Genomic DNA, 27,367 nt, shown 5'->3' on the forward strand with positions numbered 1-27,367 from the left:
ACTTAATATTTTTTGAATAATAACAGTGAAAAGATAAATAAAATACCAATAAATATATTTGGAATCCAAAGGATGCCCCACTCCTCAAGTGACACACTTTTATTGGGTTTTGTTTTTTTAAACTTTCAACACATAAGTTACAGGATCAAAATCTATCGATTTTACGTTTGAACTATTATTTTGTTCGTTTTATGCTCTTTTGTCAAAGAAAACTTTGATCACAATATATGCAATATTTACAACACAAAACATGTTAAAGTGAAATACTTGAAGTAATTGGAGCCTTGAAAATAATTAATTACAACATAGATTTTTTCGTCTTTTTTTTTTAGCAATGGCAAAAAAAAGACAAAGAAAGACAAAAGAAAAAAAAACAGCCTGCATGGCAACTTTGTGTCAACATTGCAACTTTTTCTCGGCACCTCATTTCCCTTTTTTTAAGTGTTCTTTTTTATTTTTGCAATAGCGTTTCCAGAATGTGTGGCGGGCCGCAAATGGCCCCCTAATCAGAGCAAAACATTTTTGGTTAAAAAAAAGAGATAAAGAAGTCAAATACAGCACTTGGTCATCAGTTTCTGATTTATTAAATTGTATAACAGTGCAAAATATTGCTCATTTGTAGTAGTCTTTCTTGAACTATTTGGAAAAAAAGATGATGTATTTCCTTGAATTGCCGCCGGGGCGCTAATTAACTTAAAACCTCTTCTCACTCCCGTGCTTACCAAAGGCATGCGGTAAAAGTAAACATGCGCTAATTATTTTAAAATCTCTTCTCACTCCGGCACTTACCAAAGGCATGCAGTAAAAATTTGAGTGTGATGTAAGCTTGGACCTTAAATCTTAATCTTCTTCTCTTTATGCGATTTCAAATGACCGGTATTGAAATCAGCCTCCTCCGTTTTGAAAATGATGACAGGGGAAGTGTCACTCGTGACGTGACGAGTTTGACCAGGCGGTAATACTAAGCATGCGCTAATTATTTTGTGAAGCGAGTTTGACCTGGCAGTAATTCAAGTCAGGCGCATACTATATGCCCTGCGGCAATTCAAGGAAATACTCTATACAAATAATTAAAAACTTGTTGAAAAATAAACAAGTGATTCATCCATCCATCCATCCATTTCTACCGCTTAGGGGGTGCTAGTGCTTACCTCAGCTATAACCGGGCGTAAGGCGGTGTACACCCTGGACAAGTCGCCACCTCATCACAGGGCCAACACAGATAGACAGACAACATTCACACACTAAGGACCATTTAATGTTGCCAATCAACCTATCCCCAGGTGCATGTCTTTGTAGGTGGGAGGGGCCTATCCCCAGGTGCATGTCTTTGGAGTAACTTGTTGAAAAATAAACAAGTGATTCAATTATAAATGCAGATTTCTCCACATAGAAGTAATCATCAACTTAAAGTGCCCTCTTTGGGGATTGTAATAGAGATCCATCAACTTCATTCTAAACATTTCTTCACAAAAAAGAAATCTTTAACATCAATATTTATGGAACATGTCCACACAAAAAAATCCACAGTTTATGAACTTGCATTCTCATTTTGTTGAAGTGCTATTCAATAAATATATTTATAAAGGATTTTTGAATTGTAGCTATTTTTTTTTTAGAATATTTAAAAAAAAAAATCTCACGTACCCCTTGTCATACCTTCAAGTACCTCCAGGGGCACGCGTCCCCCCACTTGAGAACCACTGACGTCATGCCAAGTGTCCCTGTTCGCCGGCCTGGGAAACCCCTAGCGCGGAGCTGCCAACGCCCGACGTAAAGACACAAATAGGAGTTACGGTAAGCGAGAAACTCTTATTTCCATATGTTCAGATGCTTGTTTTTTTATTTTTATCTTTTATCACATTTTCCTTGATAGTACGTTGGATTTCTGTGAAACGACGACGACGTGTTTGACACCGCTAGCTTCCATTTGAGGTTAGCGCTGCTACTTTGCTAGCATGCTTATTTGTGTGCAACCACCGCTTAGTCGCTAAATAAATATAACTCAACAATATGTCGACATACATAATGACAATTTACTGTATGTAAAGGCAAGTTATGTGTGGGCAGAGTACACTAGAAAGCTGGTCATGGTTTGTTTGGCACGGGAAGCTATGGCTATATATAGATACATACATACATATATATACACATTAGGGGTGTGGGGAAATATCGATTCGAATACGTTGTGCGATTCAGAATCGATTCTCTTTTTTTTTTTTTTTTAATTTTTTTTTAATCAATCCAACAAACCACTACACATCAATACCATAACAATGCAGTCTAATTCCAAAAGCAAACCTGAGCCAGCAACACTCAGAACTGCAATAAACAGAACAATTGAGAGGAGACACAAACACCACACAGAACAAAACAAAAGTAGTGAAACAAAAATGAATATTATCAACAACAGTATCAATATTAGTTATCATTTCAGCATAGCAGTGTTTAAAAATCCCTCATTGACATTATCCATCCATTTCCTACCGCTTATTCCCTTTTGGGGTCGCGGGGGCGCTAGCGCCTATCTCAGCTACAATCGGGCGGAAGGCGGCGTACACCCTGGACAAGTCGCCACCTCATCGCAGGGCCAACACAGATAGACAGACAACATTCACACACTAGGGACCATTTAGTGTTGCCAATCAACCTATCCCCAGGTGCATGTCTTTGGAGGTGGGAGGGGCCTATCCCCAGGTGCATGTCTTTGGAGGTGGGAGGGGCCTATCCCCAGGTGCATGTCTTTGGAGGTGGGAGGAAGCCGGAGTACCCGGAGGGAACCCACGCATTCACGGGGAGAACATGCAAACTCCACACAGAAAGATCCCGAGCCTGGATTTGAACCCAGGGGTGCAGGAACTTCGTATTGTGAGGCAGACGCACTAACCCCTCTGCCCCCGTGAGCCCATTGACATTATCATTAGACATTTATAAAAAGAGCAATAGTGTCACAGTAGGTTAAAGGCCTACTGAAATGAGATGTTCTTATTTAAACGGGGATAGCAGGTCCATTCTATGTGTCATACTTCATCATTTCGCGATATTGCCATATTTTTGCGAAATGATTTAGTAGAGAACATCCACGACAAAGGTCGCAACTTTTGGTCGCTAATAAAAAAGCCTTTGCACCTTCTTTTTCTCGCAACAACCCGCTAGCATCACAGCTAACGTTAGCCACGCTGCTACCTCTCTGCTGGGCGAGGGCGTGTACGTATGTGACGTATGACCTGACAGTAGGGGTGTAACGGTACACAAAAATTTTGGTTCGGTACGTACCTCGGTTCAGAGGTCACGGTTCGGTTAATTTTCGGTACAGTAAGAAAAAAACAAAATATAATTTTTTTTATTATTTATTTAACAAATTTGCTAAATCTTCCACCAAAAATAAACTTGGATGGGTCAATAATTCATAATAACATTGATTTTGATTCAATATTATGTTTTGAGCAATGACAGTTTGAAAGAAAAGAAACAGCTTTGTTTATTAGACAACGTTGCAACTTTTTCTAAATTACATTCAGCCTTTAAGTTTTTTTATTTCACTTTTGTTTATGTTTTTGTTTATTTTAATAGTATTTTTAGAATGTGCTAAGGGCCTTTGAAACATTAGGTGTGTGCCGCAAATGGCCTCCGGGGCACACTTCTGACACCCCTGCTATTGGTATTAAAAAATTAAATCAGAGCCTGGCGACGCATGCGCGTTTATCATAACTCTCTCTCGCTCTGTCTCTGTCCCTCCCTCACGAGTGCTGCTGTGTGCACAAATTGTCTTGTTTTGAACCCCTTTTTAACCTTGAACAAACATTGAAAATACACGCAACCCTAACTTAAAATGCCGGACATTTGAGGCATTTAAGAAACTCCCCCCGGACAGCCCAGCAAAAGAGGACAAAAGAGGAGGTGTGGTCAGTCTATCATAGCCCAGTCATTGCTAGCATGTCGTGTGTTGTTGTTTTTTTGATTGATTGAAACTTGTATTAGTAGATTGCACAGTACAGTACATAATCCATACAATTGACCACTAAATGGTAACACCCCAATAAGTATTTTAACCTGTTTTAAGTCGGGGTCCACGTAAATCAATTCATGGTGCCTCGTAGGGGTGCAACGGATAAAAAAAAACTCACGGATTGTGTAATTTTTTTGGGATCAGCAAAAAAAAAAAAAAAAAGACAAGACAGATAAACAGAAGTTTTGCCGTTTTGTTTTGTAACACTTTTAAATTATTAGATTAAAATATATAAAATGTAGTTCAAGTGCACAAGGCATAATATCTTCTTTTTAACATCATTAATGAAAAACTGCCACATAAAAAGGGATTTCTCCTTTCCTCCACTGCTTGTGTCAGTACCTGCACAAGGTGACGCTCCTACAGGGGGCGTGTCTTCTCATCTCCCACTCTGCTGGGATGAAGTGAGCGCTTATGGTCATATAGTTCCCCTGGACCTCCACCCTTATGGTCACATAGTTCCCCTGGACCTCCACCCTTATGGTCACATAGTTCCCCTGGACCTCCACCCTTGCACTTATGGTCACATAGTTCCCCTGGACCTCCACCCTTATGGTCACATAGTTCCCCTGGACCTCACCCTTGCACTTATGGTCACATAGTTCCCCTGGACCTCCACCCTTATGGTCACATAGTTCCCCTGGACCTCCACCCTTATGGTCACATAGTTCCCCTGGACCTCCACCCTTGCACTTATGGTCACATAGTTCCCCTGGACCTCCACCCTTATGGTCACATAGTTCCCCTGGACCTCCACCCTTATGGTCACATAGTTCCCCTGGACCTCCACCCTTGCACTTATGGTCACATAGTTCCCCTGGACCTCCACCCTTATGGTCACATAGTTCCCCTGGACCTCCACCCTTGCACTTATGGTCACATAGTTCCCCTGGACCTCCACCCTTATGGTCGCATAGTTCCCCTGGACCTCCACCCTTATGGTCGTATAGTTCCCCTGGACCTCCACCCTTGCACTTATGGTCACATAGTTCCCCTGGACCTCCACCCTTGCACTTATGGTCACATAGTTCCCCTGGACCTCCACCCTTATGGTCGTATAGTTCCCCTGAACCTCCACCCTTATGGTCGTATAGTTCCCCCCCAAGACTGCTTCGTGTTTTTGTTTGATGGTAATTAAAGTCATCTTACCTGCTCTCAGCTCTCATTGTTCTTGCATCTTGGGGTAACAAAACGGCAGCCATACGTTTTCCTGACATAATCATTAACTTGGAATTTATTGGCCGCAACACATTGCAAAAAACTTGTCACAGGGGTATTTTTACCACAGTGTTTTCATGGCCTTTCCTGTTAACAACACTCAGTAAACATTTGGGAACCGAGACCAATTTTTGAAACTTTTCAGGTGGATTTTTTTCTCATTCTTGCTTGATGTACAGCTTAAGTTGTTCAACAGTCCGCTGTGGTATTTTAGGCTTCATTTTGCGCCACACATTTTTCAATGGGAGACAGATCTGGACTACAGGCAGGCAAGTCTAGTACCCACATTCTTTTTTTCTTTATGAAGGCATGCTGTTGTAACACATGGCTTGGCATCCTCAGGCTGAAATAAGCAGGGGCGTCCATGATAATGTTGCTTTATGCTAAATTATGTTGCTCCAACACCTGTATGTACGTATTTCCTGTAAGTTAGAACTGGGATTTAAGGGTTGGAACCATTGTGCTGCACTAAGTTAGTCAACTTGACGGTGACAGCTACGACCATAAGTTGTGATGAACGCTTTTCGTGTTAGCTTTGCATGTCTGCGTTGTTGTTCCACATCAATCATGTCAAAGCTGTGTTATTGATGTAGAAGATGAAGTATATCAAACAAGTTCATCTCCATCTTTGCTGGACACTTGCTGATAGTTTATAGTAGTCTCAGGTAGCAGCCCTCTCAAATGTTCTGCCAAATGCTGGATACTACTTCCAGCTGTTAAGATTTGAAGTGCGATGTAGCGAGGGATAACTGTAAATATTGTCAGTGTGTTAAGGTCGCGATGAAAGCAGCACTGACGGACGAATGGATTGCTCTTTCTGTCGCCGATGAGTGCACGGTGCTCTAAATCAGTGTTTTTCAACCACTGTGCCATCAGATACAGTCTGGTGTGCCATGTCTAATTTCACCTATTTGGTCTAAAAATGTTTTTTGCAAACATAGTAATTATGCTCTGCAAATGATGTTGTTGTTGAGTGTCGGTGCAGAGTAACCGTGTAAAACTCTTCCATCTCAGTAGGTGGCAGCAGGTAGCTAATTGCTTTGTAGATGTCGGTAACAGCGGGAGGCAGTGTGTAAGTAAAAAGGCATTTAATGCTTAAACAAAAAAACAAAACAAAAGGTAAGTGCCCTTAAGAAAAGGAAAGGGTATGCAGAACGAAACTAAAACTGAACTGGCCACAAAGTACACAAAAACAGAATGCTGGACGACAGCAAAGACTTACTGTGGAGCAAAGATGGTGTCCACAATGTACATCCGAACATGACATGAAAATTGACAATGTCCCCACACAGGATAAAAACAAAGTGGATGCGGGAAATATCGCTCAAAGGAAGACATGAAACGGCTACAAGAAAATACCAAAAAAAGAGAAAAAGCCACCAAAATAGGAACGCAAGACAATAAACTAAAACACTACACACAGGAAAACAGCAAACAAGTCAAAAAAGGTCATGGCGTGATGTGACAGTTGGTGACAGTGCACCTACTTTGAGACAAGAGCTATAGTCATGCATGCTGGTCATGGTTTAAAGTCATATCCAACAATTGCGACAATGGCTTTTTACTGACAACTGAGTTGTTTTTAATGATTTCTGCTGGTGGTGTTCCAAAAAATGTGCTTCGGCTCAAAAAAGGTTGAAAAACTCTGCTCTAAATGCAGCCGGCAAGCATATCACTTCTTCTGTAGCCGAGTAGTCTCAAGAAGGATCACTAGCGCCCTCTACCACCAGGAGGCGGGAGCCATTTAATGACTCATATTTGACACACGCAGCTACGGTATATTAATAAAACATAGCTGCTTACTGTTCTTTTTAGCACATTCAATAGCTTGGACCTTAAATCCTACTGAATAGCTCTTAATCTTCTTCCCTTTATGCGATTTCAAATGATTGAAATCAGCCTCTTCCAAGCGCTAATTATTTTGCGAAACGAGTTTGACCCGGCAGTAATTCTAGGCACGTGCATACAAATACCCGGCAGCAATTCTGAGAAATACGGTAAACACAGTTCAATTACACACAATAAAGACATGTGAAATATCCTTGTTAAACGTGTTAAACCATTAAACCAATTATATACTATATACAAACAATTATACTTCCATTATTATTTATATCCCACATTTAGTTTTTAATTAACATTGATCATAGTATTAACTTTTGTTTTAAATGAAAAAAATGTGTCAGTGTTTTAAATGTTTATATGCACATTCAAGTTTCCTTTCTATAGTGTACCTTGAGAAGATGTTTTAAAAATAGTATCAGAAATGTAAGGCGGTCAGTGTACATTTGCTGGAGTCTTTGTGTGGGTCTCCCTTTTGATGTATGACTTGTGCAATCAGGTCACACTCCTAGTGCATTACTATAAATAACTAGGTTTTTTTTAATTTCTTCTTCTAGGTGTTTGATGTGAATACCAGAAAAGAGAGCTATGCAGACCATTAAGTGTGTCGTAGTTGGGGACGGTGCGGTGGGTAAAACCTGCCTGCTCATCTCCTACACCACAAACAAGTTCCCCTCTGAATATGTACCTACAGTAAGTATTTGAAATGATGTAAAGTAATAGTACACATGTATGTCCCAAATTCCTTGGAATAAACAATTTTCTCCTGTTACTATTATATGCTTCATCATAACAAGCTGTATTCTTTATGGATTTGTGCCAAAAATATAATTGTCAAAGTTGTCAAGTATTTATAATTTAGTGTCTCGTGATAAATAACGTTACTGAAATGTTGATCTTTTCTTTTATAGGTGTTTGACAATTATGCTGTAACTGTAATGATCGGAGGTGAACCCTATACTCTGGGATTGTTTGATACTGCAGGTATGTATTTCAATTTGCAATGTCTGTTCACCCAGGACATTTTTGTCCGCCCTTTTTAATTGTATGTCTTTGAACCAAAATCCCTGTAATGCAGGGGTCACCAACCTTTTTGAAACCAAGAGCTACTTCTTGGGTACTGATTAATGCAAAGGGCTACCAGTTTGATACACACTTAAATAAATTGCCACAAATAGCCAATTTGCTCAATAAATATATATATATATAATATATATATATATATATATATATATATATATATGTATGTATGTATGTAGGTGTGGGAAAAATCACAAGACGAAGTAGTCTTGTGATTTTTCCCACACCTACATATTGCGCTCTACCACGGTATCGAGCACTATTCTCTGGATAATCCAATCAAGACATATATATATATGTATATATATATATATATATATATATATATATACATATATATATATAAATAAAAGGGTATATCTGTCTGTCATTCCGTCGTACATTTTTTTTCCTTTTAGGGAAGGTTTTTTGTAGAGAATAAATGATGAAAAAAACACTTAATTGAATGGTTTAAAAGAGGAGAAAACACGAAAAAAATGAAAATTAAATTTTCAAACATAGTTTATCTTCAATTTCGACTCTTTAAAAGTCCAAATTCAACTGAAAAAAATTAAGAGAAAAACTAGCTAATTCGAATTCATGGAACATCATTAGTAATTTTTCCTGATTAAGATTAATTTTAGAATTTTGATGACAAGTTTTAAATAGGTTAAAATCCAATCTGCACTTTTTTATAATATATAACATATTGGACCAAGCTATATTTCTAACAAAGACAAATCATTATTTCTTCTAGATTTTCCAGAACAAAAATTTAAAAATAAATTCAAAAGACTTTAAAATAAGATTTAAATTTTATTCTACAGATTTTCTAGATTTGCCAGAATAATGTTTTTGAATTTTAATCACAAGTTTAAAGAAATATTTCACAAATATTCTTTGTCGAAAAAAACAGAAGCTAAAATGAAGAATTAAATTAAAATGTATTATTATTCTTTACAATAGAAAAATTTAAAATTACTTGAACATTGATTTAAATTGTCAGGAAAGAAGAGGAAGGAATTTAAAAGGTAAAAAGGTATATGTGTTTAAAAATCCTAAAATAATTCTTAAGGTTGTATTTTTTTCTCTAAAATTGTCTTTCTGAAAGTTATAAGAAGCAAAGTAAAAAAATAAATGAATTTATTTAAATAAGTGAAGACCAAGTCTTTAAAATATTTTCTTGGATTTTCAAATTCTATTTGAGTTTTGTCTCTCTTAGAATTAAAAATGTCGAGCAAAGCGACACCAGCTTGCTAGTAAATAAATATAATTTAAAAAAATAAGGGCAGCTCACTGGTAAGTGCTGCTATTTGAGCTATTTTTAGAACAGACCAGCGGGTGACTCATCTGGTCCTTACGGGCGACCTGGTGCCCGCGGGCACCGTGTTGGTGACCCCTGCTGTAATGTGTTCAGTTCTCCCTCTACATTAATTCAGTGCTTCTTAACCATAGGGCCATTGTTGGGCTGTGATCAGTCCTTAGAGGGCCGCCAAAAAATATCTGTTTCTCAGCTGTAGTCTACATGAGCCGCAGCAAATCTTGGTTGTAATACACTTTTCTACCACATGTGGCAGTAATAACAAATCAAATAGAAGGAACAAGTCTGGAGGTAAAGTCATAACGAAGTTTTTTAAGCGCAAAAGTTATAACTAAAATGGTAAAGCTGTATTTTCATTAGCACAATAATTTTATTGACAGTTTATCCAAGAAACAGAAATATTATGATTTAATTTGAATGTATTTATTTTAGCATAACATTTGAATGTGAGTCTATTTGTGTTGGACCTGCAATGAGGTGGTGACTTGTCCAGGGTGTACACCGCCTACCGCCCGAGTGCAACTGAGAGGCCCCATCCACCCCAAAAAAGGGACAAGCGCTAGAAAATGGATGGATGGATAATTCTATGTACATGTATTTACTTATGTAACATCAGTTTTTAGTCCCTTCTTTAGCAGTATGTTTGATTAGTATTTATTTTTGGAATCAGGCTGACCTAAGCCTTGATGATAATCTTTCACGATGAACACAAGCTTTCATAATATTTGACAAGGTTTATCCTGTTAAACTGTAAGATATAACTATTGAATACAATTCAAAACTAGAGTAAGATTAGGAATTCAGTGTTGATATTGAAGTGGGCCTGTGCCCCTCTGTAGTGGAAAAGTTAAAAAAGGTGAAGAACCCCTCCATTAATTCATTTGGTGCCCACCACTGATGCTGTCGGTGGTGCGTGCGACAAAGAGATTTGACTCGACCTATTCGTCATGGGAATTTTTATGAATGTAGTGTGTTGATACAACTTCATACAAATGTGGCATCAAAAGTTGATTGTTGAGGTTTCCTAAGACGCCTCCCAAGCACCGTGTTGGATGTAGTATAAGAAGACAAAGTGTTGCCAACTTACTGTGCCTTGAAAGTCGATGGCCGGACACCACCAGGTTCTAGGGATGGCTGATATGTCCTAAAATCTGTATCACGATAAATATTGCAGCCCCCGGCAGTAACGACACGTATCACTATATATTGTGTATGTAAATATTAATATAACCATTTCAAACAAGATACAAAGGCTCCTAATTTTGTTGCTAACACATTCGTTACATATTACATTGTATTATTTATTCAAAACAGTTATTTAATTTAGGATTATTTTCTCACAACTGTTATCAATCTGCTTGTTAATTTACTGTTAATATTTGGTTAATTTTGGGTCTAACATGGTTATGTCTACACTTCTGTTAAAATGTAAGCAGCATTTATTTTTCTTTTGCTTGGATACTTGACATTAGTTTTTTCGTTTTTTGCTCTTGTATCCCGGGAATTGTTTCCTGAGTTTGTAAACAATAAAAAAAAAAAGAAAAAAAAAAAAAAGGATTTTTGGATTATAAAAAAAATATATCAATACAACCACTGTGATATTATACTACTTGGTATCGTTACTGTTGATATTTGTGTCTAACTATCCACCTGTATACAAGAGCTTTCGTCCGCGCTTTCCATAAACTTCTATGGTGTGTAGTGTAGCATTTTGCTGTTTTTCCTCCTAAACCTAGTTTATTTTCCGCTATGGAGGCGAGGATTACTGACTTAGAAGTGACTTTGCACTGTGGAGGGACATTAGCCACGAGCAAGAATGCTTCATTGCGTTGAGGACTTTTTTGTTTGCTTTTGACTGTCATATTTGTGGGACTCAGCTAGAAGGTGTCATCAACATGCATTGTAGCGATGTAATGATAGTTATTGGCAAAATGTATATCACTTGTATAGCACAACTTTGTCGTGGTCTAAACTATGTTGTATGTTTGTCGTCCAGGTCAGGAAGACTACGACCGGTTACGACCTCTGAGTTACCCCCAGACCGATGTCTTCCTTGTTTGTTTCTCCGTAGTGTCCCCCTCGTCATTTGAAAACGTCAAAGAAAAGGCAAGTGTCCACTCTTTTTGTATGTTGGATTTTTACCAAGTCAAAGCAATGTGAATGTTTTCTGCCACTGTAAACACCGGTTGCACTCAAATAGTCCTGACTGGAAGCGATTGTTAACTTTTATTCTACATTTTGTCCTTTCAACCATGCTATATCCTATGATTGGATTATGGAAAAGCGAAACAAAGTCTCCCGTGTGACAGCGGGTTGTTTTGTGTTTGGCCAGTGCTTTATGGGGACTTTCAAGCAAGTACTGTTGTCTTACATAATTATTTTTCTTTACCTGAGTTATGGTTGGACAATAATCACATTTAAATTTTGATTTGATTATGATTTATCACGATTATGAAAATATAATCCTCTAAAAGGGAAAAAAAAGATTAATGGGCATTGCAACGTGCATGCAAATTCTGGAGTTTTGGAAAGGGGAAACAGTTGAGCAGCGAATGAGTGAAAAAAGTTTGTTTACCAGAAGCTTGGGATTTCAACATGGTTGCAATTTTTTTTTTTTTTGACACAGCGCCAGTATGCCTTATCAAAAATCATTACAGATGTCCGATAATGGCTTTTTTGCCAATATCCGATATTCTGATTAGGGCTGGGCGATATGGCCTTTTTTTAATATCTCGATACTTTTAGGCCATATCGCGATATACGATATATATTACGATATTTTTCCTTGGCCTTGAATGAACATTTGATGCATATAATCACAGCAGTATGATGATTTTATGTGTCTACATTTAAACATTCTTATTCATACTGCATTCATATATGCTACTTTTAAACTTTCATGCAGAGAGGGTAATCACAACTAACTCAATTGACCAAAAGTGTATTTATTAAAGTTATTAAGTAATGGCACAAACATTCATGTCATTTACAAAACAGAAAGTGCAAGATTGTCAGAAAAATTTTAAGTGTCAAATAAAAATGAGTTGCATAATAGGAAATCAAATAGTATTCGTCCTACACTATGTGGTAGGTTATTAAATTCTCTTCATTCTCTAGCGAGTGACTTTTCAAATGATGCTACATATTAGCAATAATGCTACTTTTTATAGCAACGCTTTTCCCCCACACTTGACAAATATTGTAGCATTCCGGAAGAGTTAGTGCTACAAGGGGTTCTGGGTATTTGTTCTGTTGTGTTTATGTTGTGTTACGGTGCGGCTGTTCTCCCGAAATGTGTTTGTCATTCTTGTTTGGTGTGGGTTCAGTGTGGCACATATTTGTAACAGTGTTAAAGTTGTTTATACGGCCACCCTCAGTGTGATCTGTATGGCTGTTAAGCAAGTATGGCTTGCATTCACTTGTGTGTGTGACAAGCTGTATACAGTATATTATTATATCATTTCCATGTTTAAGTAACTGCGGACTGAGTGACATAATTGGCCAATAAAATGTAATCCAATGATCAACGCAAAATAATATCAGGGAAATGGACATAAATGTAAGTGCAATGTTGTCATGGTGAGAAGAGGAGACATTTATTTGGGAAAATAAAGAGTCTGGTAGCGCTCATTTATCCCCTACACACTCAAAACTCCAGCCGCCCTGAGACGGTCACTTGAAACAGCGACTAAACTACTGAGTTAAAACTAGGAGGAACAATCCACACAGCCACAGCACTTGTGTTGTTGTACCGACATCCTCAATGTTACATCTACAAACAGTGGTCGCAACTTGAGAGGATCGCTCTTTTTTTTTTACAGCCTCAAGTTGCCTGTTTATCACAGCACTTCACCCCTTCACAATAATAGCGCGGTGCGCCACATCCGGTCAGACTGCGCTAACAAAAAAAAGGTTTCTTAATAGTACCTCACACAAGCATAATGTATGTAACGCACTTATTGACACATTTAAACAGTTATTTTGTTTGGACCTAAAGCACTGGTCAAAATTGTCATAAGATGTATTACACCAATAAATGTGATTTTTGCATTTTGTTAAATATTTTATACATTTTTTTTTTAAAGCCCACACTGTATGGTGATGAAATAAGTGTGAAAGGTAAAAAACTGAATTAAAAACAAACTGGAAAAACTGAATTGTATTGTTTTTAATATTGCTATTGTTATTTAAATGTATTTGTATGCTATTGCTGTTTTTTTTTACTTCATTTATTAATTTATGTCCAGGTTTTTTTTTCAAACAATATTTATAGTTAGGTTTTGGTGGTTCCAATAAATCCTGATGTTTTCAAATTAATGAATAATTGTGTAATTCAGGGGTCCCCAAACTACGGCCCGCAAGCCGGACACAGGAAATACCAAGTTAAAAAAAAAAAAAACACAATATTTTTCCAAAATCTGTCCTTTCTAATCCATTTTCTACCGCTTGTTACTCTCGGGGTCTCCTAGTCGCTCAGGCAAATCATATTGTCTAAAAATGCATTTTTCCCATCGATAATGTGACATCATCGCGCCGCAGTCAATTAGTGCGCGAGGAATATATATACATATATATATATATATATATATATATATATATAGTGTGTGTATACAGCCCAGCCCCCGGCCAAGTTTTTTTTAACCAAATGCGGCCCCAGACTTAAAGTTTGGTGACCCCTGCGGTAAATAATTGTGATTACAATATCAATCAAAATAATTGTGATTATTACTTTTGCCATAATCGTCTAGCCCAAACTTGAGTGGAATTTACAATTTTCTTTTAATGATAGTGTTTGAATGTGAGTGTGAATGTTGTCTGTCTATCTGTGTTGGCCCTGCGAGGAGGTGGCGACTTGTCCAGGGTGTACCCCGCCTTCCGCCCGATTGTAGCTGAGATAGGCGCCAGCGCCCCCCGCGACCCCAAAGGGGAATAAGCGGTAGAAAATGGATGGATGGATGTTAATTTTTGAAGACCTGAGATATTTGATTCCTCTTTGAACGGCAACACATTTTCAACCTGTCTTTATGTCCTGGTTGTTTGTATTTAAAATATATTTTTAACTGCACGGCAGTATTTAAGCATTTTTAATGAATGTGGCAATGACATTTTATTTTAGTATGTTGTTTAAATAAGAACACCTCCAAGTCATCTGAAGAAATGTATTGTTACAGCAACAGGTTGTCAGCTAAATAATTGTCTTTTGTGTAAACAGTGGGTTCCAGAAATCACCCACCATTGTCCAAAGACCCCCTTCCTGTTAGTCGGCACTCAGATCGACTTGCGAGATGACCCCTCCACAATAGAGAAGCTGGCAAAGAACAAGCAAAAACCCATAACTCCGGAGACAGCGGAGAAGTTGGCAAGAGACCTCAAGGCTGTGAAGTATGTGGAGTGCTCAGCCCTTACACAGGTAACATCCACTGTGTACACGCTTGAAACTGCATGCCCCACACTCACAATGGGCGTTCAAAAATACTGGGAGGGAAGAAATGCATGTTTGTTTCTCATTTTACACGTCGCACACATTAGGGGCGGGGAAGGAAGTTTGACTCCGGGATTCCACCGAGCGTGTTTGTGTTGCTTTGCGACTGCGGAGACGATATATTTTCACTTTAGTCAATGTCTCAACACCTACTCAGTGGCCTAGTGGTTAGAGCAGGGGTCGGGAACCTTTTTGGCTGAGAGAGCCATGAAAGCCAAATATTTCAAAATGTATTTCCATAGGAGCCATATAACATTTTTCATCACTGAATACAACTAAATTTGTGCATTTTTAAGTATGACAAACATTAGTAGAGTATAATAAGTCTCTTATTCTTTTTAACAACATTGTTATTCTAAAAGTTAACCAATAATACATATAATACTTCTTACCATTAATGCGACATCGTGAACAGGTGCGGTAGAAAACGGATGGTTGGATTAAAATGCATGAGAATGTTTTATGATTTGAACGTTATTTTTGAAACTGTGATTACCAGCGGAATTTTTCATTACTTATCGTGTTAAGCAATGTCAGCTAAGATTTATCTGAGAGCCAGGTGCAGTCATCTGGCTCTAGAGCCATAGGTTCCCTACCCCTGGTTTAAGCATTAGACAACATTTTACCTGCAGTCTGCCTCCCGCTGTTTCCCACATCTACAAAGCAATTAGCTACCGACTGCCACCTACTGATATGGAATAGTATTACACGGTTACTTGGCATTGCTCGGTTAGGAGAGTGGCCGTGCTAGCAACCTGAGGGTTCCAGGTTCGATTCCCGCTTCCGCCATCCTAGTCACTGCCGTTGTGTCTTTGGGCAAGACACTTTACACACCTGCCCCCAGTGCCACCCACACTGGTTTAAATGTAACTTAGATATTGGGTGTCACTTTGTAAAGCGCTTTGAGTCACTAGAGAAAAGCGCTATATAAATATGATTATCTGAGAGCCATATGTAGTCATCAAAAGAGCCACATCTGGCTCTAGAGCCATAGGTTCCCTACATCTGGGTTAGAGTGTCCCCCCTGTGATCGGTAGGTTGTGAGTTTAAACCCCGGCCGAGTCATACCAAAGACTATAAAAATGGGACTCATTACCTCCCTGCTTGGCACTCAGCATCAAGAGTTGGAATTGGGGGTTGAATCACCAAAAATGATCCTCGGGCGCAGCCACCGCTGCTGCCGCCTGCTCCCCTCACCTCCCAGGGGTGAAAAAGGGGATGGGTCAAATGCAGAGGACAAATTTCACCACATCTAGTTTGTGTGTATGACAATCATTGGTACTTTTTAACTTTAATCCACTGCTGTGATGCTCTACTGCTATTATGCAAGGCGTCTTAATTTTACTGGTCGCCGCAGCAATTTATTGCAATCTAACCACTTGAGCAATTTATATCACCAATTTTGTGACCAAAATACTCACTGTTGTCATTATTATCATTGTATTGTGCTCAAAACGTATGTATGCCCTCCATGAAATCTTTGACCAAGTTTTACTTATAAACAAAATAAAATACACACAAAAAATACTTTCTTGACAGAAGGAACATTAAATATTGTTCTGGCTTCTTAAGAACCATATTATTTTTATTTGAGTGTTGAACCCTCTGGGTGAATACTTGAGTTCATCGATATTGAGTGTGTAAATGTGTTTGGATTCAAATTTTTTTCTACTTTTTTCCCCCCTAATCTCCCAATCAACTTGAGACTTTTTTTTTTTTTTTAAGTATTAATGTTTTTTTTGTCCTGTCCACCTTCTCAGGCAAATCATATAGTTGATGTAGATGCCCATTTCGGCTGTTAAGATTTACTTTACAAAAGAGAAGTGTAGGATACTTTTACCACTATTGTTGTGTTTGCTGCTGTTGTTTTTGTCTCTCTATCTTATCCCCCTCTTGTCCCCACTATTTCTCACCCTCTGTCTTCCTTTTTTTCTCTTTTTATCCCCTCCTGCTCCGGCCCGGCTGCACCAAATGATAATACAAATACATTTCATAAAGTCATATACAAATAAGGCAACAAGACAAGTATCCTACAATTCTCTTTTGTAAAGTGTAGGATTCTTGTCCTTTGTAAAGTAAAGTGTAGGATACTTTTCTTGTTGCCTTATTTGTATTTGACTTTATTAAATGTATTTATATTATCATTTGGTGCAGCCGGGCCGGAGCAGGAGGGGATAGAAATAGAAAAAAAGGAAGACCGAGGGGGAATTTGTGGGGACAAAAACAACAACAGCAAACACAACAACAACAACAACAATAGAGCACCATCAGCGAATACGATCTGTACAAATATGATGGTAAAAGTGATAGCAAAGAAGCAGTTAGTGAAATAAACAATAATACAGTAATGACAATGAGCATTATTACACTACAAATGGAGCAATACAAATACCAATAGAAATAGCGCTATTAATAATGAAAAATACCAATAATTTACCTCTATTATCAACAATACAGTTGTTAAAATGCAACAATACATACACATAATGATAACTAGAGATACCAAAGAATGCAGACAAATGGAGGGGAAGAAAGAGAAGCAACCTCTATTAACCTTGTAGATTGTTATAGTATTAATAGGTTAAGCTTTGTCAGTGTGCTGTGTGTTAACTTCAGACTTTAATGAAAATAGCAAACATTTGTATTAACTTAAACCCTTTGAATGCTTATCTGAGCTAGTTGTGTTGTTTCTTTATTTTTAAAGATTCTGCTTGAAATGGAGAGATGCTACTACACTGCTATAACATTTTCGAGACAGACCTTACAAAAACTATAACCATGCATCAAAACGAATTGTAAACCTAATTGTAGCCATATTTGGCCTGTTCTTTACACCAGTACTTTTTGTCAATCAATCATCCATCCATCCATTTACCACCGCTTATTCAAAGTTTATTTATACACCCCTTAATCACTAGTGTCTCCTGCAGATGTGGGAGCGACAACCTTTTCTGGAGTTCAATCTTCTGCCTGTTTGTTGTTGAGTGTATCCACGTACGAATGGGCGTGATTTGGAGTTGTGAGTGTTGAGTGGAGCACACAGAAAACTCGCAGCACAACCGCAACGCAAATGCGCTCAGTGGAATATCGTGTTTATTGCTCATAGTCATGCGTCTATTCTCCAAGGCCTTTGGCTAGCTGAGCTCCTGTTTGAACGCTTCATTTGATTCACATATTTTACATACACTCATGGTCATAGTGGTTTTTGGCCGTCACAGCTTACTTGGGCAGAGAACAATAGTGTTGACAGAGCCGCGTTGTAGCCCTTGCCTCCCACCTCCTCTCCTTCCGTCTTATCATTCACTTCCCCTTGCAATGCTGTTGCATAGCTGCTGATGCAATTTCCTTTTTCCGGTCCGTCGTCTTAACCCTTAGTTCTCATTTAATTTTTCAATATTTTTTCTGTAGGCGACTCCAGGTCAACTCATATGCAACCAATCATTCTTCCTCGTGTGCATGTATCGCACCAGAACGCAGAACTTGCACGTTCACTCTGAAATTCACAACCTTTGCCCTTTTTGTCCGTCTGCCAGATTCCTTCTGTTGTCTTCTTTCATTCATATCTTCCTGTTTCTGCTCTCTCCACCGCTGCCATGCTGTCCTTTCATTGTAGCGAGGGCTGAAGAATGTATTTGACGAAGCTATCCTTGCTGCTCTAGAGCCACCTGACACGCAAAGAGAAAGGAAATGCTACATATTTTAATCAATGTGATGCCGCAATCTTCAATCAGTCAACTAAATGTATCTCTTTTTTTTTTTTACTTTAACAAAGCTTCAGTGTTAGTTTTTTCCCCCGCAATATTTACCAAATATCTCAAACTGTTTCTCTCTTCTATTCTCAATTGTTTGTGTCCTTCAGTGATTTGTGTAACCCCATTTTTGATCTCACGTTTGTTCAAGGGTTATATGTTCAGTTTTAATACGATTAACAATTGTTCAATTCGACCTTTTGTTGCAAAATGACGCTGAATCCCTGGTAGAAGTTTCCTAAGCTCCTTCAGAGACCAATGCATTATCCTATATCGGGTTGGGCGTCGAGCATCAGGTTTTACATTCAGATTTCCTAGAATCGTCCACATTTTTAGATGTCAATTCCTACTTTCAACGCTGCTGACAGGAAGAATTGGCTGCCGCCGAGGCAGCTAGCTGTCTATCATGTCCTAAGTCAACAATCCTCCATTTTGGCAAATAAACTTTTATTATCACTGGAAGACAAGGCTAATAATGTTGCACACAGAGGAAAAGCAAAAGCAGGCATGCTAGCTTCAACCAGCATAATTAATAAGTACTTAGTAACGTTTAAGAAGTGTAGATGGAAGAGAGTTACAGCAAAAAGTAAGCAAATATTAAAGGAAGACGGGTCGATCTGTAAATCCACAGTGTTGATACACCAAAGGTGTATATGATCTATACTAAAGAGGTCTTCAAAGGAGGGGGTCGTGAAATGTTATGTTTATTTAGACTCTTTCTTAAATATATTTCTTTGTATTAACACACGTTTCTACAAGCTTTGAATGCCTTTTTTAAACATATTGGTTTATAAATGGTAGTGGAATGGACACCAAACTGTGTTTTCCAGGTTTAAAACAAAAACATGAATATATGTAACATATTCATGCAATATTAGCGCTCTCATTGCCTGCTAGCGATTATCTTGCTAGTTTTCAGCCAGTGATTAGCGCTCTAGTTGCTAGCTAGCTATTAGCGGAGCTGTACAATATTTTTTTAATATCTTAGTCTTGGACAATAACAAGATACCTTAGTTTGAGGTCCTCGGCCATGAAAACTTTGACGACTCACTTTAAGAAATTAGATTGATATGTTTACTATCCCCACTTTATTTCCTTTTTTGTTAATGTTTTCAAACTCAAGGAATGTTTTTCCCGAACACAGGGGAGGACTTTGAGGTGAAAAACCAAAGGATCTGAAAGAATAGTAAATACTTTACGTTTGTTTAGTTATTGTGTAATGACTTTGTTTTGAACAAACAATTGAAGGATTTCAGGAAAATAAGGACCCAGTTTAAATATCGTGTTGATATTGTTACACTGTCAATTGCAACATCATAAATTAATTGTAAAACTGATGCCAAACCTAGTCTTATACAATATCACTGAAAGGCAAAACCAACAAATTATTGTATATATACATAAATATATAAAATTAGACATACTGTAAACACGTGTGTGTACATTTCGAGTTTTTATATATATATATATATATATATATATATAATATATGTGTGTGTGTATATATATGTGTGTTTATATATGTGTGTGTATGTATATATATATATGTATATGTGTATGTGTGTATATATGTATATATATAGATATGTGTATGTATATATATACACGTGTGTGTGTGTGTGTGTATATATATATATATATATGTATATATACACACGTGTGTGTATATATATGTATGTATATATACACGTGTGTGTATATATGTATATATATACACACGTGTGTGTATATATATGTATGTGTATATATACATATGTGTGTGTGTATATATGTGTGTGTGTGTGTGTATACTATGTATATATATATATATATATATATATATATATATATGTATGTGTGTGTATATATATGTGTGTGTGTATATATATGTGTGTGTGTGTATATATATATATATATATATATATATATATATATATATATATATATATATATATATATATATATATATACATACATATATGTAAATGAATGTCATAGCAATGTACAACCTACAGTTTCCCTATTCAAAGTTAGAAAAATAAACTGAGTTCAAGAGAGTCATATTACTTTTAGAAATAATTAATATACACAAATATAGGGATCGGAATTAAGACTGGTTCTTGTAAAGAACCCAATGCTTAGATTTCTGGGAATCGTTCGGCCGCTTTGAAAATGATTCCCTTATCGACTTCTGTTGGCGGGAATGATGTCACTACGCACGTAGCCAAAGTAGCAAAACATTATTAGGCTTTCAGCTTAAATTGTTGACCTTTTATGGAAAATGTTAATTATACAGGAAATAGGGTGCAATAAAGTTTTTTTTCATATTACAAAGGCTATAATAAGATTTAATAAAGCACAAATAAGCTATACTTTCTCTGGCGGCTTCATCCTTTTCTCACTGTTGCTCACTTCATGTGGGCATTCCCTCTCTGACGCACACTAGTGGCTTGATGTTTCCACAATCCATTATTCAGATGAAACAAACACGACAGAGGGCTCATGCGCTATTTTTCTTGTCTCGTGCCAACTTTTATTTATTTTTTATTGTTTTATATTTCTCTGCACGTGACTCCCCATTAAGTCAAAAACACAGTTTTTGTTGTCTGTCCTGTAATGTTCCTTGTCGTTAGGGATGCAACAATGAAAGATGTTGAGTCTGAGTAATAATCACGGTTTCTTGATTATTAGGATTATTCATTGATTTAAAAAAAAAAAAAAGCTCTAAAATCACAGACATGACTAAAATATTTTTTTATTATAAGTAATCATATACCTTAACAAAGATACAAAATAATTACATTAACAAAACGTATTAATAATAATAAACACATTTTTGTAGTAAAACAATACTTATGTGGGTAACAAACACAACTGTTAATGTCATCAGTTGTCATCCATGCTCATTTCCTCTGTGTTAAGTGTAACTGGAATTCACAAAATTAGTTCCCATGGTATAGTGCTGGGATTCTACGTTCTTCTGATGTTATGTTGGCATATGTTAGTGTTTTACACTCGTTATACTAACTTGCAATGCCTATAGTGTACTCAACACAGACAGGAAGAGACAATCCCTTAAATAAAATGGTCACTGAATGAAGCCCATGACAGGAGTACCTGTTGCTGTTTGTTTACACTGAACTGCTAGCTAAGTCACACATTTGTATTTAACCCCCCGACAACTCAATTCTTCATGAAATAACTCGCCATGAACGCCTTAATTTGGAGTGGAAAGCTGGGTGGTGAACCCGCAAATGCGGCAACATACCGGAGCTGTCAGATCCTCTAGCCGCAACTTTCTTTTTGCAGGTTTTGCAAATGGCTGAGTCATTGTCTTCATTGACTCCCAGGTCATCTTTTAGTGTTCCCACAGCTTACTTAAAACGCAGGGTACTCAGTGGTCTAGTGGTTAGAGTGTCCGCCCTGAGATCGGCATGTCGTGAGTTCAAACCCCGGCCAAGTCCTACCAAAGATTATAAAAATGTGACCCATTGCTTCCCTGCTTGGCACTGAGCATCAAGGGTTGGAATTGGGGGTTAAATCACCAAAAATGATTCCCGGGCGCGGCACAGCTGCTGCCCACTGCTCCCCTCACCTCCCAGGGGTCAAATGTAGAGGACAAATTTCACCACACCTGGTGTGTGTGTGTGACAATCTTTGGTACTTTTAACTTTAACTTAACTTTTTGGGAGAAGGAACAGCTTGCTGCTTTATCCTGCTGATGGTTTAAGGCAAATGTAGCGGGTCTATTCAGGTCTTTTTTCATACAAAAGGCGTACCTGATTGTAAGGCGCATTAAAGTGGTCATATTATGATTTTTTTCTAAATGTAAAACACTATCTTGTGGTCTACATGACATGTGATGGTGGTTCTTTGGTGAAAATGTTGCATGGATTATGTTTTACAGACCATTTTCAAGTAGCTTTATGAGCGTCTCTTCAGGATGTGCCGTTTTGTAGGCGGTCTTATTTACGCGGCTAACCTTCGACTGCGTCTTGTCCCCGCCATATTTGTTGTAGCGGTGTAGCGTGCAAGGACGGGGGTGGAAAAAGTGTCAAAAGATGGAGCAAACTGTTTTAATGACATTCAGATTTTTACTTAAATCAATAACGGAGCAGCATTTTCTCATCCGTGTGTCACTAGATAGATAGATAGATAGTATTTTATTGATTCCTTCCGGAGAGTTCCTTCAGGAAAATGTGCAACATCAACGGAAATGTGTCCTGTGAAAAACCGTCCGACCGGAAGCCTTTAATAACTAAAGTTCCTTGGGTGAATTATATAAACTCCCTACAGTTTTTAGTGCTTTGATAGCTAGTTTACTGACAGATATAAGAACTTTAGACTACTTTATATTAGAAATGGCAACAGCGGAAGATGAATGCCACACAAGAAGGTAGAGGAAAAGAAAAAGCTTATAACTACTGACTACAATTGCGGACATGCGCACATTTTCAGTACTTAGGCAGATCCTAATTATACATCAGCAGGTACCATAAGGATAAGAAAAGTTGGTTGTGCATAATATTGCCAAACAAAACCCCAGGCAATATGTCTGGCAATAGGTGCCATTTTGCAGTCCTTATACACACACCATAGTAATACCTGCATGTTTTATGCGCCGACAATCCATCAAGCGGTGCAGCTCTATAGCTTACTGAAGTCGTACTAAAAACATTTTGACAGATTTTTGAGCGCCGTGTGTAATGTTCTATATTCTCAATGGAACATTTAAAGTTTAGGTGTTGTTTATTGCCATCATATTGCATTCTACACATCTCTCTTATGTATGACTGCCATCTACAGAATTAGGCCGTACATTAGGCGCATTTAGCAAATGGCAGGATTTTAAGTGCGCCTTATATTTTCTAAAACTACAGTAACTTTGTTTTTGTTTTGTGCCAAAAATAATGCATCAGCATAATCTCTGCGTGAAGGGGGATTGAAACACCTGGGGAGTCTTAACGATTAAAAAAGTGTGGTTTTAATCACTGTTAGCGGTAAAAGCGGGTAATCGTTGCATCCCTACTTGTTGTTACACTCAATGTATTTTTTATGATCCGCGGCACACATCCTTAAATACAGAGCTATTTTCACCCCCACTTGATTTTCTTTTGTTTGACCTCTGCATGTTTGCACTTCCCCTTATTTAGCCTGTGTGTTTGTTTGTTTTTTTGTTCACAGAAAGGCCTAAAGAATGTGTTTGATGAGGCGATATTGGCTGCATTGGAGCCCCCAGAGCCCAAGAAGAAGCGCAAATGTGTGCTGCTATGAGATGCTTCCGCCTTGCACAGCAAACACACGTTACACACACGTTACACACACGCCCCGCCCCCAAGCACCCTCACCAAACAATTCCATTACTCGCGTTGATAGACAGCAATCCCCCGCCAAAGGGATGTCTCTCTGCAATAAGACTCTTTACTCTTAAATTGGATTATTTTAGGGTAGAAGATTAGCCGATTTAGGCGGGCTGTGCAGACCCATTGCCGCTAATGGGGATTATGATATGTGGAATTAAAGACGAAAAGCTTTTAAATAGATTTATTTAAATACGCTCAAGTGTTGTGGCCTGATTGACATTTTACAGGGTTTCTGCGGGTCATAAAAAAGTAATGGATTCAGCAAAAACTAAATGGCATTAAAAAGCATCAAATTTGATGAAAAAAAATAATGCGGTGAAACCACACATGCTATTTATACAAGTGGGCAATTAAAGGCAAGCAGCAGTTAACAGTGTCAATGATCCGTCACCACGACTGGCAGCTGCTGCTACCACTACAAAAATGAAAGAAAATACAGTACAGGCCATAAGTTTGGACACACCGTCTCATTTCACTGTTTTATTTATTATTTATTTTCAAGACTATTTACTTTGTAGATTGTCACTGACTGAAGGCAAGAAAACTATTACACCTCCATCCATTTTCTACCGCTTGTCCCTTTTGGGGTTGCGGGGGGCGCTGGTGCCTACTTCAGCTACAATCGGGTGGAAGGCGGGGCACACCCTGGACAAGTCGCCACCTCATCGCAGGGCCACTATGACAACTGTGAAGTAAAAACCCTTTCAGGCGACTATCTTGAAGTTCATGGAGAGAATGCCAAGAGTGTGCAAAGGAGTAATCAGAGCAAAGGGTGGCTATGTTGAAGAAACTAAAATATAAAACCTCCATCCATCCATTTTTTACTGCTTATTCCCTTTGGGGTGGAGGGGGGCGCTGGTGCCTTTTTCAGCTACAATCGGGCGGAAGGCGCGGTACACCCTGGACAAGTCGCCACCTCATTGCAGGGCCACTATGACATCTGGGAAGTGAAAACCCTTTCAGGCGACTACTTGTAACTCATGGAGAGAATGCCAAGAGTGTGCAAAGCAGTAATCAGAGCAAAGGGTGGCTATGTTGAAGAAACTAGAATATAAAACATGTTTTCAGTTATTTCACCATTTGTTTTGTTAAGTACATAACCCTACATGTGTTCATTCATAGTTTTGGTGCCTTCAGTGACAATCTACAATGTAAATAGTCATGAAAATAAAGAAAACACATTGAAAGAGAAGGTGAGTCCAAACCTTGGTCCTCTACTGTATATTGTCAGATTAAACAGTCTTGTGAGCCATTTGTAGTTGGCTAGAGTCGCAGTAGTCCAGATTATTATTGTCAAATGCTTCCAATTTTGTCTATACAGACAATTGTCAGCGTTTGATTATATAAAATAATTTTGTCAAAGTTTGTTTTGATGAAAAACCATTAAATTGGACCTGCCCATACCTGCAGAAACCCTGTCTTAAACGCCCAACCGTCGTGGAGTTTTCACGACACAAGCCCCGCCCCCTCGTCCTCCCGAGTCTTTCCACACGTTCTCAGTACTCGAGGACACAGGGGGAAGGCGCTCGTTTGTTTTTGTTTGCCTTCCCCTCCAAAACACCCGACGTTTTAACCACTAAGTTTTAACAGCAGCGTCGGTGTCCTAAATGTCATTCCTGGAAGGGTTTTGCGGTTCCTCCAGAACACGCTCATTCAGGGAGGAGTGGAAAGAATTTCCACCCGGGTGGACCCTTACCTGATCAGTGTTAGAAGAAAAGTGTCCGCTCCACACGTTGACCCCGGGACCAAGTTAGAGTGCAGCGGGATCCTCGTAGACTTTGAAGGTTCACTCCATGTCTTTACATTGTCACGCTGGCAAACTCAAATGTGATTGTCAGAGGGAGCACGGCTGCTGCTTTGGAACCTTTTCCACAGCGGACTCTTGCTCAGATCAACTATGGCACACATCTCAGTAGGCGCCGGTTTGTTTTACCAAAATGTTTATTTTTCTTCGTTTTTATCGTTTGTGATCTTTACATCTGTTCTCCTCCCCCTCTTAAAGGCCTACTGAAATGAGATGTTCTTATTTAAACGGGGATAGCAGCTCCATTCTATGTGTCATACTTCATCATTTCGCCATATTGCCATATTTTGGCTGAAATGATTTAGTAGAGAACATCCACAATAAAGTTTGCAACTTTTGGTCGCTAATAAAAAAAGCCTTGCCTGTACCGCAAGTAGAAGCCGATGTACGCGTGACGTCACTGGTGTGAGGGCTTCTCACATCTGCACATTGATTGCAATCATAGACACCAGCTGTGCAAGCGATTCTGACCGAGAAAGCGACAATTTCCCCATTAATTTGAGCGAGGATGAAAGATTTGTGGATGAGAAAAGTTAGAGTGAAGCACTAGAAAAAAAATGGGCGAGTGCAGTGGGAGCGATTCAGTATTATTAGACACATTTACTAGGGTAATTCCGGAAAATCCCTTATCTTCTTATTGTGTTTAGTGTTTTAGTGAGATTATAGTCATACCTGAAAGTTGGACGGGTGCGGGGACCGCCAGTGCCTCTGAGAGAATTAAGCCAACGGAGGAGCCAAGATGACAGCTGCTGCAGGAGGACGCTAAGAGCCGACTTAATATCACAATTTTCTCATCCAAAAACTTGCTGGTTGACATGTGGTAGAGAAACATGTTTGCTAAAGCTATACGACAAACAAAGAATCACTAGTGTGTTTCGGCTGCTAAAGGCAGCTGCAACCCACCGCTTTCCACTTACATCTTTCTTCTTTGATGTCTCCATTATTAATTGAACAAATTGCAAAAGATTCAGCAACACAGATGTCCAGAATACTGTGTGAGTATGCGATTAAAGCAGACTACTTTTAGTCGTGATCGGTGCTGGAAAAACATGTCTGCTACAACCGGTGACGTCACACGCACGCGTCGCCAAACGCGTCGTCATTCCACAATGTTTTCAACAGGATACTTCGCGGGAAATTTAAAATTGTAATTTAGTAAAGTAAAGCGGCCGTATTGGCATGTGTTGCAATGTTAATATTTCATCATTGATATATCAACTATCAGACTGCGTGGCTTTCAGTAGGCCTTTAATAATATAAGACATTTAAATCTATAGCTGCCAGTTCATAACAAGACGATGGTGAGAGGTTTTCTCCAGTGGTTTAATAATTAAGCCCAATAAAAACCTCTTAATGGCAGAAAGACTGTTCTGTGACATTTTAAGTTGGCTTTTTTCTTTTACTGGTGGCTTTGACATCCAGCCCAGGTCGGTATTATAATTATAACCTGTAGTTGTTTCAACGGAAAGCCAAATGCTTTTGTCTTTGTTCTTTGTATATGCATTCTTAAAAATATTAAACTTATACCTTAATTGCCTTTA

At 38.4% G+C, this 27,367-nt stretch overlaps 1 protein-coding gene across 3 annotated transcripts; it reads left to right on the forward strand.

Moving 5' to 3' along the window:
- The first annotated feature begins 1,639 nt into the window (after positions 1 to 1,639).
- On the forward strand, positions 1,640 to 27,367 carry LOC133535577 (cell division control protein 42 homolog). 3 transcript variants are annotated; one of them, XM_061875526.1, is made up of 7 exons: positions 1,715 to 1,797; positions 1,877 to 1,935; positions 7,627 to 7,762; positions 7,981 to 8,053; positions 11,446 to 11,555; positions 14,662 to 14,859; positions 23,844 to 27,367. In XM_061875526.1, the coding sequence occupies exons 3-7, from the start codon at positions 7,658 to 7,660 to the stop codon at positions 23,931 to 23,933; spliced, it is 576 nt and encodes a 191-aa protein (XP_061731510.1). In that variant the 5' UTR covers positions 1,715 to 1,797; positions 1,877 to 1,935; positions 7,627 to 7,657; the 3' UTR covers positions 23,934 to 27,367. The 3 variants fall into 3 exon arrangements, with proteins under 3 accessions (XP_061731508.1, XP_061731509.1, XP_061731510.1); XM_061875524.1 differs by lacking the exon at positions 1,877 to 1,935 and having other exon boundaries at positions 1,640 to 1,797; XM_061875525.1 differs by lacking the exons at positions 1,877 to 1,935; positions 23,844 to 27,367 and adding an exon at positions 18,545 to 18,697 and having other exon boundaries at positions 1,640 to 1,797.

This window comes from Nerophis ophidion, linkage group LG16 (genome assembly GCF_033978795.1).
Source record: "Nerophis ophidion isolate RoL-2023_Sa linkage group LG16, RoL_Noph_v1.0, whole genome shotgun sequence".
NCBI classification, from domain to species: domain Eukaryota; kingdom Metazoa; phylum Chordata; class Actinopteri; order Syngnathiformes; family Syngnathidae; genus Nerophis; species Nerophis ophidion.

What these genes read in the sequence shown, in the direction of transcription:
- LOC133535577 (XM_061875524.1), top strand. Translation starts at nt 7,658, where the DNA reads ATGCAGACCATTAAGTGTGTCGTAGTTGGGGACGGTGCGGTGGGTAAA. An exon ending in TTGAAAACGTCAAAGAAAAG is followed by an intron (nt 11,556 to 14,661) that starts GCAAGTGTCCAC and finishes TTGTGTAAACAG; the next exon opens with TGGGTTCCAGAAATCACCCA. An exon ending in AGTGCTCAGCCCTTACACAG is followed by an intron (nt 14,860 to 23,843) that starts GTAACATCCACT and finishes TTTTGTTCACAG; the next exon opens with AAAGGCCTAAAGAATGTGTT.